The following is a 16,603-nucleotide window of genomic DNA, read 5'->3' as shown; positions in this document are numbered from 1 at the left end:
TGAGTAGCTGGGACTACAGGTGTCTACCACTATGCCTGCCTCATTTTTCTATTTTTTGTAGAGATGATGTCTTGCTCTTGCCTAGGGTAATCCCAAACTCCTGACAGCCTCAAGTGATTCTCCTGCCTTGGCCTCCCAGAGTGCAGGGATGACAGGCATGGGCCACTGCACCTGGACTTGTTATGTATTCTTATCTCATAATAAGGACAAATCTCAGAAATCAAGAAGCTGAAAGGAGTTTTCAAGTATTTTAAATTAAAACTGATTTGGGAAATAATGTTTTATTGGCTTTAAATGAAGTCACCAAATAAATGAGATCAGCAGTATATAACTTTCCCTTAATTTAATCTATTCCTATTTTACTTTAATTAATATTTAGATCTGCCAAAACCAGAGCTCCAAATCAAAGAAGAGAGCATCAAGTCTGACTCTGCAGAAGACTATCCACTGTGGGAACTGCTGCGGGATGTCGCTGCTGCTCGCCCTGCACCACGCATTACAGGTCACCGGCTAGAGCATCTCACCTCTAAGCTGCAGAAAATTGATGAACAGCTGTTAGCAATACAGACCATTGCTGAAAACATAGAGCAGGATTTCCCCAGGCCTGAAGTGCTATATCTACATCATGATAAGGTAGGCGCTCTTTATTTTGGCTTTTGTTGGTGAGTTATTAGATTTGTAGTATGATATAAATTTAGACACTTGATTTTTCAAAGTAATGAGAAATTTAGTTTCTTTAAGCTAGAGTTTCTCAACCTCAGCAGTTTGGGCTGGATAATTCTTAGTCGTGAGGGTGGTCCCACACATTGTAGCACATTTGACAGCATCTCTGCTCTTCTCTCAGTGGTTTCCAGTAGCTCTTGCTCCAGTTGGAATAATTAAAAATGTCTTCACATATTGCCACATGTCCCCTGGGAGCCAGAATCATCCCCAGTTGAGAACAACTGCCTTGAACTTTTAAAAAATAAACCTATGCTTTCTATCAGGAAAAGAAATAAATGAATTACAAAACTAATATGTGATTTTGGAGAAACCCTGCTTGTAATCAACTGTCATTTTCTTTGGAAAGATTTGCATGACTTTACAAATGTGATTGGCCTTATATTTGGGATTCTTCTCAGTTTCTTTTAAATGTTTTATATAAGAGGACTAATAATCAGTTGCTTAGAAATTTTCTGGGTGGCACCTATGGCTCAGTAGGTAGGGTGCCGGCTTCATATACCTAAAATGGCAGGTTCAAACCCGGCCCCAGCAAGCTAAAACAGCAATGACAACTGCAACAAAAAATGTCGGGCGTTCTGGTGGGTGCCTGTGGTCCCAGCTACTCGGGAGGCTGAGGCAAGAGAATCGCTTACACCCAAGAGTTGGAGGTTGCTGTGAGCTATGATGCCAGGGCCATGTACTGAGGGTGACAAAAGTGGGACTCTGTCTCAAAAAAAAAAAAAAAGAAATTTTCTGTATCTTAAATATTCACAGTAGCATTCTAGCCTGACAACAGATTGAGACCTCAAAAAATATATATTCATAATAAAAAAATTAATGTTTGTATGTAATGATAGGTAAAATGGTAGGAAAATCTCAAAAATTGCTTATTTTGAACAAACATTTTGTCCTTTTTTTAAGGAAGAAAATTTACATAATAAGGATTAAAGAACAAATAGTAAAAATATGTTAATTGTGTGAAAGTCCAATATTAGGAAATGCAAACTAGCCTGCAGCGTAGGAATTCCATTATTAACTTACCTGACAAATATCCAAGATGCTAGCATGTTGACATTTTAAAAGATATATTTATTTGGTTTATAGTATGTCTTTAATCCAAACATTGAACACATATTAAACAGTTAAGTTTAAGCCTATGTGAAAATACACTGAGAATATGCAGGCTAGGACCACTATTAAGTAATGAGATCATGGTGTTTATTTGGTGGTTTTGCTTTTTATTTTTTAAGTCAAACTTAGTTTTATTTTTTATTTTATTATTTTTATTTATTTATTTATTTTTTGAGACAGAGTCTCACTATGTTGCCCTTGGTAGAGTGCTGTGGTGTCATAGCTCACAGCAACTTCAAACTCTTGGGCTTAACTGATTCTCTTGCCTCAGCCTCCCAAATAGCTGGGACTACAGGTGCCCACCACAACACCTGGCTATTTTTTGGTTGCAGTTGTCATTGTTGTTTAGCATGCCCAGGCCAGGCTGGAACCCACCTCGGTGTATGTGGCCGGCACCCTACTCACTGAGCTGCAGGTGCTGAGCCTTATGTCAAACTTAGATCTGTCACATTTAAATTATTGTTCAGTAATCTTTGGTACTCTTTATTTCAAAGAACCTCTTGAAATTGTCTCCTAAGCTATTAATAATTTGGTAAGTAGTATATCTAAGCCAGATAGTTTACTTATACCTAAATGAAGTCTTTTGTTTATTTTTATTTATTTATTTATTTATTTGGAGACAGAGTCTCACTCAGTCATCCTGGTTAGAGGGCTGTGGTGTCATAGCTCACAGCAACCTCAGACTCTTGGGTTCAAGAGATTCTCATGTCTTAGCCTCCTAAGTTGCTGAGATTATAGGCACCTGCCACAACACCTAGCTATTTTTTGAGATGGAGTGTTGCTTTTGCTCAGACTGATCTCGAACTCATGAGCTCAGGCGATCCGCCTACTTTGGCCTCTGATGTAGTCTTTATGCTGGCTTACTCACTCTCACAAGAATCCTTAAGTGTTCTATAGCAGATATTTACTGAGCATCTATTACATGTTAGGCTCTGTGCTAAGTTCTGGGAATAGAAAAATGAATAAGAGATAGTACCTACTCTCCAAGAGCGTAGAATCTAATAAAAGAAGGTAGATCTATATACCAGTGAGTACTTTTGTACTAGGTGCAGTGAGGACACATAGGTGCTGTTGTTACTAGATGGGGTAAGTGAAGTTGTGGCATCAGAGAAGGATGTATAAAGGTGACTCTTAAGCATTTTGATAAGGAAGAGTTGAGAAAACATCGTGAGCAAAAGCAGAAAGGTGCCAAATAGCACAGAATGTTTGGGGACCTGTGTCAGCCTTAGTTAGAGGTAAAAGTTGGTGGAACTGGACTTTAACACATATGGCAGTAGAGGTAGTGAGGGGCCAGATGAAGATGGAAAGCATTGTTTGCTATGCCAAGCAATTAGGATTTTATCCTACCAGCAGGTGGTAGGAAACCATTAAAGAGTAAAAGTGGTGAAAGGATATGATCAGATGTGTTGGCACTAATGTGGAGGTTACCTTGGATAGGATAAGACTGGGAACATGTACCCCATGACAGTATTAATGTACACAGCTATGACTTAATAAAAAATAAAAAAATAAAAAGACTAGGAACATGGAAACCATGTGAGTTTCCAAACCTGGCTGCTCATTATAACTGTCTTGGAAGCTTGTTGGAAATGAAAACTCCTGTACCCTATTTCCCTGAAATTCTGATTTTAAGGGGTCTGGAGTAGAGTCCAGGAATCAGTATTATTAGCAAGCTTAGTAAATGATTCTTATCATGTATCTTATATGCTGCTAGCTCTTTATGAGGTCTGCTGATAGGTATTTGGGCTGCACTGCTTTCCCAAGGCAAGAAATACTAAGGTGCCTCAACTTTAGCGGTAGGACTGGAGGAAGGCTGTGACAAGATGTAGAGACTGATAGGCTGGGGGAAGGTGAAAACAACAACAAAGAGTCTTGGTGGTCTCTTTAGGTTGGGTGAGTGGTGGACCCATTTTCCAATCTAAGGAAGAAGAAGTGTGTCTGTGTGCACATGAGTACACATGTGTTGGAGGTATTTAACGTGTCTTTGACAGGTATTTAACATGTCAAGGACATGTTAAATTTGAGGTACTTTGACATGAAGGGGCAGTTGGATATCTGCTTCTGCAACTCAGGAAGTTCTGGGCTGAAGGTACAAATCTTGGAGTCATTAGTTGGGAGGAACTTCAAGTCATAGTAGTACAGGCTCTCACCCTGAGAGAGCGCACAGGGTGAGAAGAGGGAGGCTAAAGTAGAGAATCCTGCAGGCAGACTGCCTCCTAAGGGTGAGGACTTCAAGACTTGAGAACAGTCTATCTGAGCTAATTAGAGACTCAAGGGAAAGCTAGCCAAAAGAGGACTTTGCACAAGTCTGGGCCCATTAGACAGTAGAAAGCTGTGCTAGTCAAAACCACCCAGTGTGATTTTTCAGAATATATGTACATGCTAGCCTTATTGAAAGGAGGGCAGAGGTGGCTTGACATTTTGAAAGTTACCCCGAATTCTGGTAGAGCCTCCTCTCAACTAAGTCTCTAAGACTAGCAGGTAAGGACTGTGTCTTTTGCAGCACTTGACAGGTGGTTAGTGTTTGTTTGATGGCTGTCTTTGCTCTCTTATTTTTGGATTGTGACAGTGGTAAAATCATATTTGTATACTAAAGATGTAGCATTAGAACAGTGAATTAATAATTATGGCACAAGCTTGAGAGATAATGCAAAGGAAGAGTTCTAAAACCATCTGCTCAAAGTCAAGTCAGTAGTCCCCTCTTATCCCAGATTTCATTTCCTGAGGTTTCACTTATTCTCTGTATAGTACAATAGTTTTTTGGGTGTTTTTTGTTTTGTTTTGTTTTTTATTTTAGAGAAAATGTCTCACTCTACCACCCTTTAATTGTAGCTTAATTAATTTAACCTTTTAAGAGGCTCAGGAAAATAGCATCATATAATTTTAGAATGGAGAGGAACTTTACTATCTAGACAAAATCTTTCATGTTAAAGATGAGGGAACAGGACCCAGAGAGATTCAGTGACTTCTTGGTGGCACAACATGGACGCAACCCAGATTTTCAAAGCTGTAGTCAGTGCTTGTCCATAGCATCCCTCTGCCTCTTCTAGGTCTATAAGCTATTTTCTTTAGGTAAGCCAAAATGTTTGTATTTATGTGTATATTATAATATGATAAGGGTATTTTAAAAAATATATACCAAACCTATTACTTAATTATTGCTATTTCCTTCAAAGTAGTGATCTGGGAAGACTAAATTTCCTCCCTAATTCCCAGGGGATAACTTTCAAGACCCCCAGTGGATGTCTGAAATTGTAGATAGTACTGAACCAAAGTCACAGATGCTCAAGTCCCTTGTGAAATAGCATAGTATTTGCATATAATTCCTGTACATTCTCTAATACAGTGTCAATGTTTGTAACTATTATAGTTCGTATACTGTATTGTTTAGGGAATAACAATAAGAAAAAGTGTACAGGTGTAGTACAAATGAAACTGACTATACTTCTCATTTTTCCAAGTATTTTCAATCTACATTTGGTTGAAACTCTGAATGCAAAGCCCACAGATATAAAAGGCTGAGTGGGTACTATGTTTTTTCCTATGCATACATATCTATGAGAAAGTTTATAAATTAGGTACAATAAGAGATTTAACAGCAATAGTAGTAAAATGGAACAATTTTAACGATATGTCCCATTTCTTTCATTTGTGTTGCATTAATGCAAGTGTTTAAACTTACATTAAAAAATAAAAACGAAACTTACATAAAATAATTTATAGTATTTTGAAATTATCAATTTATTACAGTTATTTTGTTGTATATGTTTTTTCTACAGGTTGGACCAGTGGATCACATTGAATTGTCTTCTGGCCCTGAATTTGAAAAACCATTAGCTTCAAAAACCATTAGCATCTCTGAAGAAGGTTTGTGGGAAGTTCTGGGGCCTGGGACTGAAGGCTTGCTTTGGTTGATCAAAAGACAAGCATTTTTTTTTGGAGTGCCAGAAATAGAAGTACTTTTTATATGTGAGCTGAAGCTATCAACTCCCAAATTTTTAGATTAGGATTATTTTTGTGATGTGACTGGCTTTCACTTCAAGGCCATTTGTTCTGAGAAGCTGATTACCTCCTCTCCTTTTATAACAGCATGGGGCAGGGTGGCTTGGATCTTAGTTTCTGTGGCTTTCAGGCCTTTGGCCACACCCTGCTGGGGATTGCACAGAGGTAGTGCTGAGGTTTTTGTTTGTCGGTGATCAACAGCAGAGCTGGAATTTGAGATTCTGGTTAAATGGCCAGGCAATGATGAGGTAGTAAGTTTTTTCATTTCTTACCGGAAGAATTAAATTATATGTTGCCTGTAATCTCAGCAATCTGGGTGGCCGAAGTGGGTGGATTGCTTGAGCTCAGGAGTTCAAGACAACCTGAGCAAGAGTGAGACCCCCATCTCTACTAAAAATGAAAAATGGAAGCAAGAGGATTGCTGAGCCCCAGAGTTTAAAGTTGCTGTGAAATATGACACTATGGCACTCTACCCCAGGTGACTGAAACTCTCAAAAAAATTAAAAAAGAATTAAAGTAGTTAGGTTTTTACTTTATACTGACTGTATCTACAGTTGTTTATACCTGCATTTTCTTTCTCATTTTGTTTTATCAGCAGTTAGTCTTTTTTAAAAACCAGATTTTGTCTCGGTGCCTATAGCACAGTGGTTATGGTGCCAGCCACATACACCAAAGTTGGTGGGTTTGAACCCAGCTGGGGCCAGCTAACCAACAATGACAGCTGCAACAAAAAAATAGCTGGGCATTGTAGCAAGTGCCTGTAGTCCTAGCTACTTGGGAGGCTGAGGAAAGAGAATCGCTTAAGCCCAAGAGTTTGAGGTTTCTGTGAGCTGTGATGCAACAGCACTCTACCAAGGGGAACATAATGAAACTCTGTCTTAAAAAAATAAAGTTCATTGATTCTCTTTATTTCTTAATTTTCTTTTCTTTTTTTTTTTTGACAGGGTCTCATTAATTTCTATTATTAATAGAAATTACCCTTATTATTTCTTCTATTTTCAGATGGGCTTTTGGTTTTTTCCTGCCTTTGTTTTTTCTTTTTTTTTTTTTTTGCAGTTTTTGGCCAGGGCTGGGCTTGAACCCACCACCTCTGGCATATGGGGCTGGCGCCCTACCCCTTTGAGCCACAGGCACCGCCCCGTTTTTTCTTATTTTCTAATATGTGCATTTGAGGCTGAGTATGTCCTACATGGACCTCGACAAGAGGCTTGCCTGGTGGTGTTCAGATCTGTAGAGTTTGTAATTCATTCATAGATTCTAAAGAGTAATAGGTTTGGACTATGTTTTTGTAATTGATTTCCATTTTATCATATTATGGTCAGATGGTGTGTATGATACTTAGATACTTGTTACTTATCTTTGTTGCCTAATATGTAGTGAATTTTTATAAATGTTTTACACTTATTTGAAGAGAATAAACATTTTCTGTTGGCTATATGTAGAGTATATATATACTAAACACACACATACCTATCTCCATTTGGTTATGCTTCTAAATTGCATTGTCCAGATTTTCTGTATTTTTTCTGATCTTTCTGATTCTTAATCTGCTTGATCTATTCATTTCTCAGAAGGATACGTTAAAAACTATCCATAATATTCAGTAAACCATACTGAAAACAAAACAAAACAACAAAAAAAACTATCCATAATAATTGTGGAATTGTTTATTTCTCCTTGTAAATCTGTTAAATATTGCTTTGGATAGTGGAGGCTATAAACTGAATATAGTTCAGGATTATAATTTTCTTGTTAAAATTTTGTCCCTTTTATCATTAAGAAATGACCTTCTTTTTTTTTGAGACAGAGTCTCACTATGTTGCCCTAGGTGGAGTGCTGTGGCATCCCAACTCACAGCAGCCTCAAACTCTTAGCCTCAAGTGATTCCTTTGCCTCAGCCTCCCAAGTTGCTGGGACTACAGGCTCCCGCCACAACGCCCAGCTATTTTTTTGTTGTAGTTTTCATTTGGCAGGCCCGCGCCAGGTTCGAACCCGCTAGCTCCGGTGTTTGTGACTGGTGTCCTAGCTGCTGATCTACAGGCACCGAGCCAAAGCAATGACCTTCTTTATCCCCAATAATATCTTTTGACTTACAGTCAAATTTTTCTAATACAAACTTTACTATCCCTGTGTTCTTATGTCTCTTTTTTGATACTTTTAAAAAATTTTCATCATGAAAATTTCTGACATGTTTTAATAGAAGACAGAATAGTATAATTAACTTTTATATACTCAACAGCCAACTTTAGTAATTATCAACTCAGAGCTAATTCTTTTTTATCTATACACCCACCCACTCTTCCCACCTTTTCCTGGATTATTTTGAAGTAAAACCCATACAAGCACATTATTTTATCTATAAATATTTTATGTGTACTCTAAAACATGAAGTCCCATTTTTAATATAGGCATCATGTCATTGCCTAAAAAAATTCCTAATATTTTTATATATCTCTCTAATCAGAGTTCAAATGTTGTCAGTTGCCTCATGTAGACAGATCTTTATTCTAGAAGAGAGAGGGGTCTTGCTCTTGCTCAGCTACTCTTGAACTGCTAGCCTCAAGCAGTTTTCCCAACCCAATGTGTTAGGTAGGGTTGGTTATAGGCGTGATCCACTACATCTTTAAGGATTCAGTTTCTTTCTATGTTTAAGGATTCAGTTTCTTTCTTCCTTCCATTATTAGTTCTTTCACCTAGAGTCTGTGAGTGGTAACTTTTCTGTTTTTGAAAATAGCTTTAATTTTACTGTTATTCATGAACCATAGCTTATAGCTAAGTGCAGACTTCTAGGATGATTATCATTTTCAAATCTCAGCATTTTAAAAATATGTTATTTACTGACATCTGCTAAGTTTATACTACCTGTGTGCTATCAAGATAATTGCTTTTCTGGCTTGGCGCCTGTGGCTCAAGCGGCTAAGGCACCAGCCACATACACTTAAGGTGGCGGTTTCGAATCCCCAGCCCGGGCCTGCCAAACAACAATCATGGCTGCAACCAAAAAAAAAAAAAAAAAAATGGCCGGGCGTTCTGGCAGGTGCCTGTAGTCCCAGCTACTTGGGAGGCTGAGGCAGGAGACTCGCTTGAGCCCAGGAGTTGAAGGTTGCTGTGTGAGCTGTAATGCCATTGCACTCTACCCAGGGGGATAGCTTGAGGCTCTGTCTAAAAAAAAAAAAAAAAGATAATTGCTCTTCTTTTATCTCTGGTTGCTTACAAAATTTCTCTTTTTACTTTATTTTGCTTCTTTGATATAGTGTATCTAGGTATACATTTCTTTTTACTTATCTTCTGTTGGAGTAGGAAAGATTCTTTAGGTTGAAGACTTAACTTTGGGAATTTTTCATTCATAATTGTTTGGAATATTATTTCCTGCTCATTTATTCTTTTTGCACTTCCAATACCCAGTAGAGGTATGTTGGACCAGCTCAATCTATTCCCTATTGCTTTCAACGATTACTTCATAAGTTCCACCTCTTATCTTTCAGTGGTGTACTCAGGGTGATCACCTCAGATCTGTTTTCTAGTTTGCTAATTCTCTCTTCTGCTCTTTCATCTTTGCTGTTTCATCTGTTCATTATGATTTTAATTTTGGTGAGGACACTTTTAATAATGTAAAAGTTTTATTTTCAAATCTACAGGTTCTTTGGAAGCCTGTTCTATTGTGGTTTTTACACTTTATCTACTTTTTATTTTTAGTCATGTTTTATGACCAACCTTTCAGATTGCTTTCCTGGGTACACATTCTCAATTGTTGAATCTGTGTAGTAACTCTTCCTCAAGTATGATTATTCCTTGTGTATATATATAGCTTAGGATGCTCTGGTGTTACAGCTCACAGCAACTTCAAACTCAGGCTCAAGCAGTCCTCTTGCCTCATTTTTTCTATTTTTAGTAGAGACAAGGTCTTGCTTTTCCTCAGGCTGGTCTCGAACTCGAGAGCTCAAGCAATCCAGAGTGCTGGGATTACAGGTATGAGCCACTGTACCTAGCCTATCTTTATTTATTTATTTATTTATTTATTTATTTTAAGACTGTCTCACTCTGTTGCCTAGGATAAAGTGCTATGGCATCAGTCTAGCTTACGGTAACCGCAAACTTAGGGATTTAAGTGCTCCTCCTGGCTCAGCCATCTGAGTAGCTGGGACTACAGGCACTCACCACAATGCCCACCTAATTTTTCTATTTTTAATAGAGATGGCATCTCACTCTTACTCAGGCTGGTCTCAAATGCCTGAGCTGTGAGCCACTGTGCCTAGTCTGATTTTATAATTTTTTTAATCATGAGCTTTAGTGGAGGTTCTTCTACATTATCTAAGGTATGACAATTAAGTTCATGAATTCATTTTTAAGAAAGTGCTACATGCCTCCTTCCTGATTATTACTGTGGTCACTTTTGAAGTACTCCCCTTAGGAAGTTATGCACTCATGCCAGCACCTGGAACTCTTGGAACTCTTTTTCTGGAATGTCCATCAGAGCTGTTATTGTATTACTTTGTTGTCCTGAATGTCATCAAAATGTCTTCCTTTCAATATTTCCTTTGTCTTTGGGCAAAGAAAAAGGTCTCTGGGGCAGGTGAGTTGGGTAAGTGTTCTAATATGGTTATTTTTTTACTGGCTAAAAACTCCCTCACAGACAGCACCCTGTGAAGTGGTGCCTTGTCATGATGCAAAAGTCATACCTTTCTCATGCCAAGATTTTCAGTGAACATTTTCCTGTTTTCTCTATCAATGTTTACTTGGTGCTGTGCTTCTCACAGTCAGCTGATGATTTTGGTGAACAATTCAATGAATTTTTGCAGTGTTTTCATGGGTTCTGCTTGTTTCTGGCCACCCTGGCCTCTCTTCATTAGTGACACTTTTTCTCCCCTCAGGAAAATATTTTATCCATTTGTACATGGCCATTTTCTTCATGGCATTATCCCCATAAAATTGGACTCACACATCCCTAATTTCACTTCCGTTCTTGGCATTTTTTTTTTTTTTTTGAGACAGAGTCTCACTTGGTCAATCTTGGTAGAATGCTATGGCACCGTAGCTTACAGCATCCTAAAATTCTTGGGCTCAAGCAATTCTCTTGTCTCAGCCTCCCAAATAGCTGAGACTAAGGCACCCACCACAATGCCTGGCTATTTTTTAGACATTGGATCTTGCTGTAGCTTAGGCTAGTCACAAACATGTGAGCTCAGGCAGTTCACCCACCTGGGCCTCCCAAGTGCTGGAATTGCAAGTGTGAGCCACCACACCCAGCCAACTCTTGCCACGTTTAAGAAGAAATTTAATGTTTGTTCACTGCTCTAATTCAAGCTCCAACATTCTTGTGACAGCACACAAAAACATGCAACCATAATGAATGTCTCTCAGGAAGACCCTACCACACATTGACACATACACAGCTATGAGATACTGATATACTAAGGTTATGAAACCTTGCTGAGTTGTTCATACAGTGCTGCCAATGTAAGTTTACAGTGGCAAGTTTGGTATTTTTCTTGTCAATCATATATGTTTGGAATGATTTTGCATTTCTTGTTGTTGTCATTGAAATAAAGAAAAATTGAGGTGGCAAATGTTAATATAAATTTCTTGGGTTGAAGTTGCTATACTATACAGATAATATAAATTTAGGCCCTGCACCTGCTTTTGGCAAGCCAGGGGGTTTGAATTCTTAAAGGTGACTTTTATTATTCTCTCATCTATTGTCCAGGCAGAAAGAAAACTTCTTTGCTGTTTCTCCGTGATAGGGACTTTCTTATTCCCATTTTATGGACAAAAGTCTTTTAATGCTTTCCCGGCCATATGAAATCTGCAGAAATCACATCTCCTACTCCCTTATAGAATATTCTAGCATCATTGCCCAATTACTGCTCCAGCTTTGAGTTTTTTTCTTTTCTGACACCAGGGGATTTCTCTACTTAGCAGGCCTGGTTGTGTTTTGAACTTCTTGCGGTAATTTAGCATTTCTAGGTTTTTCTGGCAGGGCATGGGCCTGTGCACTTAGCTCAGTCTGCCAGGATTCATGAAGTTGATAACACATTTTTTCTTTTTTTTACCATGAGTGAGTTTTAACTTTAGATTTCATTTTAAGTTAATTCATTATATAGTAGAAAGCTATCAGAATATGTTGGGAACTTCTAATGTATCTGTGTTGTCATGTATAAATGTTAGCAGTTGTTATCTTTTCCATGTGAATTTTTCCTCTACTATTTTCTTTTAATTTAATATATACTCTTGAATAGTACATTTTTTGACTCCTGTGGATGAGGAAGATGGAAGTGACAAAGAGGAGACTTCGGAAGTTGAATTTTCAGTGACAGAAAATCTCTCTGGTCAGAAAACCTATGTGTTTCCTACTGCTGATTCGGCTGTCAGCCTTTCCAGTGACCAGCACATCTCTACTCCTGGTATAGTTCTTCACTTTTTTCATTTACACATACTCTGAGTTTCCATTATAAAATTACTGAACATTATTTATAGGGAAATATAGTTATGAGAAGTTTGTGAAGTCATTACTACAAGTTTGAATTTTAATTAGAAAGCAAAATAACAGGATAACAGGTATCATTTTTTAAGCCTCTACCATATGCTAGACAATACTATTTTAAATGCATGAACCCTGGTTTAAACCTGACCTATGAGGTAGATAGGTATTATTATTATTATCATCATCTCCATTTTACAGTATATTTCGTATATTGAGACTTAGAAAGGTTTATTGCCTTTTTTTTTTTAATTGTTTAGAATTCATTGAAGGTACAAAAAATTAGGTTACTCTGATTGCAGTTGTTAGGCAAAGTTCCTCTTGTAATTGTGTCCCACCCCCCAAAAGGTGTGACATACACAGTGACCCTCATTTCCCTTCTTCCTTCCCTCTCTGCCTGATCCCTCATTCCCCTACCCAACCCTTCTATTAGATCATCTACTGCCTTCATATTAGAATTGAGTACAGTTGGATTCTTGCTTCTCAAATCTTGTGATGCTTTACTAAGAAGATTGTATTTTACCTCCAGATGATGTAAAGTCTCTATCTTTTTTAATGGCTGAATAGTATTCCATTGTATACATATACCACAGCTTGTTAATCCATTCCAGGGTTGGTGAGCATTTAGGCTGTTTCCACATTTTGGCTATTGTAAATTGAACTTCAATAAACAGTCTAGTGCAAATGTCCTTATGGTAAAAGGACATTTTTTCTTATGGGTGGATGCCTGGTGATGGGATTGCAAGATCAAATGGAAAGTCTAGTTTGAATTCTTTGAGAATTCTGCACACTTCCTTCCAAAAAGGTTGTATTAATTAGTTTGCAGTCCCACCAGCAGTGTAAAAGTGTTCCCTTCTCTCCACATCCATTTCACATCTACAGTTTAGACATTTGGCGATATGGGTCCATTCTCACTGGGGTTAGATGATATCTTAGGGTGGTTTTGATTTGCATTTCTCTAATAATTAGGGATGAAGAACTTTTTTTTTTTTAATGCTTGTTAGCCATTCCTCCGTCTTCTTTTGAGAAGGTTCTATTCATCTCTTTTGCCCAGTGATCTAATCCTCAAAGAAAGCATGGGAAAAACACTTGAAGATATTGGCCTGGGGAAAGACTTTATGAAGAAAACTTTTGTGGCAATTGCAACAACAATAAAAATAAACAAATGGGACTTAAGCTGAAAAGCTTCTGTACAGCTAAGGAGACAACAACCAAAGCAAATAGACAACCTACCCAATGGGAAAGGATATTTGCATATTTTGAATCAGACAAAAGCTTGATAAGAAGGATGTACAGAGAACTCAAATTAATCAACATAAAAAGAGCCAAAAATCTATTCTTGTGATACTTTACTTTGGAGAATATTCTCCAGATCCATCCAAGTTATAAGAAAGGATACAAAATCTTTCTTTTTGTGGCTGTATAGTGTTCCATGGTATATTTATACCATAGTTTATTAATCTATTCATGTGTTGAAGGGCACTGGAGTTGCAGTTATAAATTGGGCTCCTATAAACATTTGAGTGTATATAACCTTATGGTGAAACAACTTTTTTCATTTTGGATAGATACCTAGCAATGGGATTACAGGATCAAATAGAAAGTCAATTAATGACAGTTAATGACACAGTGGGGGAAGAGGAGAGGAAAAAAAATAAATAAAGTCTACTTTTAGGTCTTTAAGGACTCTCTATACTTCTTTGCTGTACTAGCTTTGTTTTTTTTTAGTGAAACAAAGTCTCAGTTTGCCACCCTCAGTAGAGTGCCGCTGTGGTGTCATAGCTCACAGCAACCTTAAACTCTTGGGCTCAAGCAATTCTCTTACCTCAGCCTCCCTAGTAGCTGGGACTATAGGCACCTGCTATAATGCCTGGCTATTTTGTTTGTTTGTTTGTTTGTTTGTTTAGCAGAGCCAAGCCAGGATCAAACCCACCAGGCCCAGATCTTCTGGCTGGTGCTCTGACCACTTAGCTACAGGCACCCTGTACTAGCTTTTTGGTTGGTTTTTTTTTTTTTTTTTTGAGACAGAGCCTCAAGCTATCCCCTTGGGTAGAGTGCCATGGCATCATGCTCACAGCAACCTCCAACTCCTGGGCTCAAGCGAGTCTCCTGCCTCAGCCTCCCAAGTAGCTGGGACTACAGGCGCCCGCCACAGCGCCCAGCCATTTTTTGGTTGCAGCCATCGTTGTTGTTTGGCGGGCCCGGGCTGGGGATTCGAACCTGCCACCTTAGGTGTATGTGGCTGGCGCCTTAGCCGCTTGAGCCACAGGCGCCGAGCCAAGCTTTTTGGTTTTTGTTTGTTTTTGAGATGGAGTCTCACTATGTTGCCCTTGGCACAGTGCTGTGGCATCACAGCAACCTCAAACTCTTGGGCTTAAGTGATTCTGTTGCTTCAGCTTCCCAAGCAGCTGGGACTACAGGTGCCTACAATTCCCAGCTATCTTTTGTTGCAGTTGTCATTATTGTTTAGCTGGCCCAGGCTGGGTTCAGACCCACCAGCTTCAGTGTATGTTGCTGGCTCCGTAACACTGTGCTATGGACACTGAGCCGTGTACTAGCTTCTTAAATTAGGATACAAGAGGAGAAATGGCAATAAATGGTGTAACACATATAAAGATAGGCAAATTCAGGCTTGGCGTGGTGGCTTACGCCTATAATCCTAGCATTCTGGGAGGCCAAGGCAGGTGGATTGCTTCAGCATAGGAGTTTGAGACCAGGGTGAGTAAGGGTGAGACCCCATCTCTAAAAAAAAATGGAAAAATTAGCTGGGCATTGTGGCAGGCACCTGTAGTCCCAACTACTCAGGAGGCTGGGATAAGAGGATCAGTTGAACCTGGGAGTTTGAGGTTGCTGTGAGCTATGACTTCACAGCATTTTACCCAAGGGAACAGAGTAAGACTGTCTCAAAATAAATAGATAAATAAATAAAATAAAGATCGATAAATTCAAATGCTTTTCTCTGATACTGAATGTATGATTATAAATTTTGAAAAAAATACCTACATTGTTATTTTTTAACAAAGTATAGAATTTATAAGCCCTAATGGGTATTCTTCTGAATTTTTTTTTTATTCATATAAGGGTACATATGATTAGGTTATGTTGTTTATATTTGTTAGGTAACATCTGAGTTGTAATTGAGTCCTTCACCTACGAGCTGTGCCATGTGTCCCTACATTGTAGGTTAGGTGGGAGCTTACTAAGCCCCCTCCCTCTTCTGAGTGTTTTTAATAGTGGCAAATAATTTATTCACAGAGCAGAGATTGAATTTTTGCTAACAGACAAAAGTTATTCAGGGGCTCTTTTGGTAAATGAAATAAGTGACTAGAGTGAATGTCATTGTTTCAAATTAAAAATAAGCAATTGTGGTTATCAAGGAATAAAGTTGATTCTTAATAAATTGTCTGTGAAGGCAGTCCCAAAGGAAATGTTCCAAAAATGGTTTGAAAATGAAGGAAGGATATAGTCTCCCTCCACACCTACTTTTAACAGTATTTATTTGGATGTAATACCTTTCAACTCTTTGATAAAAGAAGTCATTTTCATAGTAGTCACAGTTTTTATATCTGCCAAATCTCTACTTTCACCATTAGTTTTCTTTCTGTAGTTGAGGCTTTTCTTAACAATAACTGTATTGTTAAGGGATTACAATAATTAGGATTATTGTCAGGGATTAAGAGTACTAAATTCTTTCATGTAAAACAGTTTATCTTCAAACACGAAGTGATTTAGTTAAATTACATTTGTTTTCAAAGTGCTCTGAAGTTCTGCAAAAGGATAGTCTCCTTTAGCAATAGCGATTAGAAGTATTGAACTTGCCTAGGTTTGACAAAGTATGCAAAGGTTTGGAGGTACTGTGGCCATAGGCTAGTGGTCATTGGTCACTTCTGTTTGATGACTGACACTTCATACTTTACCCTGAGAGATCTCCATCGTTGAGGAATCCTCACTGACTTCCCCTTATGCAGCCCAGCTGGTATTGGAAGAGAATCCTTCCCGTCTTTTTCATGAATAGCCAGCAGGGGCTACTCACACACTGATAGAAAGTGTCTCTCAAATGGACCTTCTCTTTTTCGAGTATATGGTTTCTCCTGAGCAAAAGCTCTAAGACGTAGTATTACTAACACTAGTACTAGTATTGTTATTACTATTGTTATAATCTCAGTTTTATGTAAGTATTTCCCTCTTAGTTAAATTTCATTAATTGCTATTAAGAATTCACAAATGCGGCTCGGCGCCTATACCTCAACCGGCTAAGGCGCCAGCCACGTACACCTAAGGTGGCGGGTT

The 16,603-nt window shown here is 38.3% G+C and overlaps 1 protein-coding gene across 1 annotated transcript in view; it reads left to right on the top strand.

Annotated features, from left to right (window-relative positions):
* CUNH5orf42 (chromosome unknown C5orf42 homolog) overlaps positions 1 to 16,603 on the top strand; it is a 133,102-nt gene that overhangs the window by 90,642 nt on the left and 25,857 nt on the right. The window contains 3 exon segments of the mRNA XM_023515013.1: positions 380 to 633; positions 5,613 to 5,700; positions 12,072 to 12,236. Of these exon segments, the coding sequence (XP_023370781.1) occupies positions 380 to 633; positions 5,613 to 5,700; positions 12,072 to 12,236 (507 nt within the window).

This window comes from Otolemur garnettii, unplaced genomic scaffold (genome assembly GCF_000181295.1).
Source record: "Otolemur garnettii isolate 467f Iridium unplaced genomic scaffold, OtoGar3 scaffold00063, whole genome shotgun sequence".
Taxonomy (NCBI): Eukaryota; Metazoa; Chordata; class Mammalia; order Primates; family Galagidae; genus Otolemur; species Otolemur garnettii.
The sequence above is the reverse complement of the archived record's forward strand: the minus strand, read 5'-3'. Positions and strand labels throughout refer to the sequence as shown.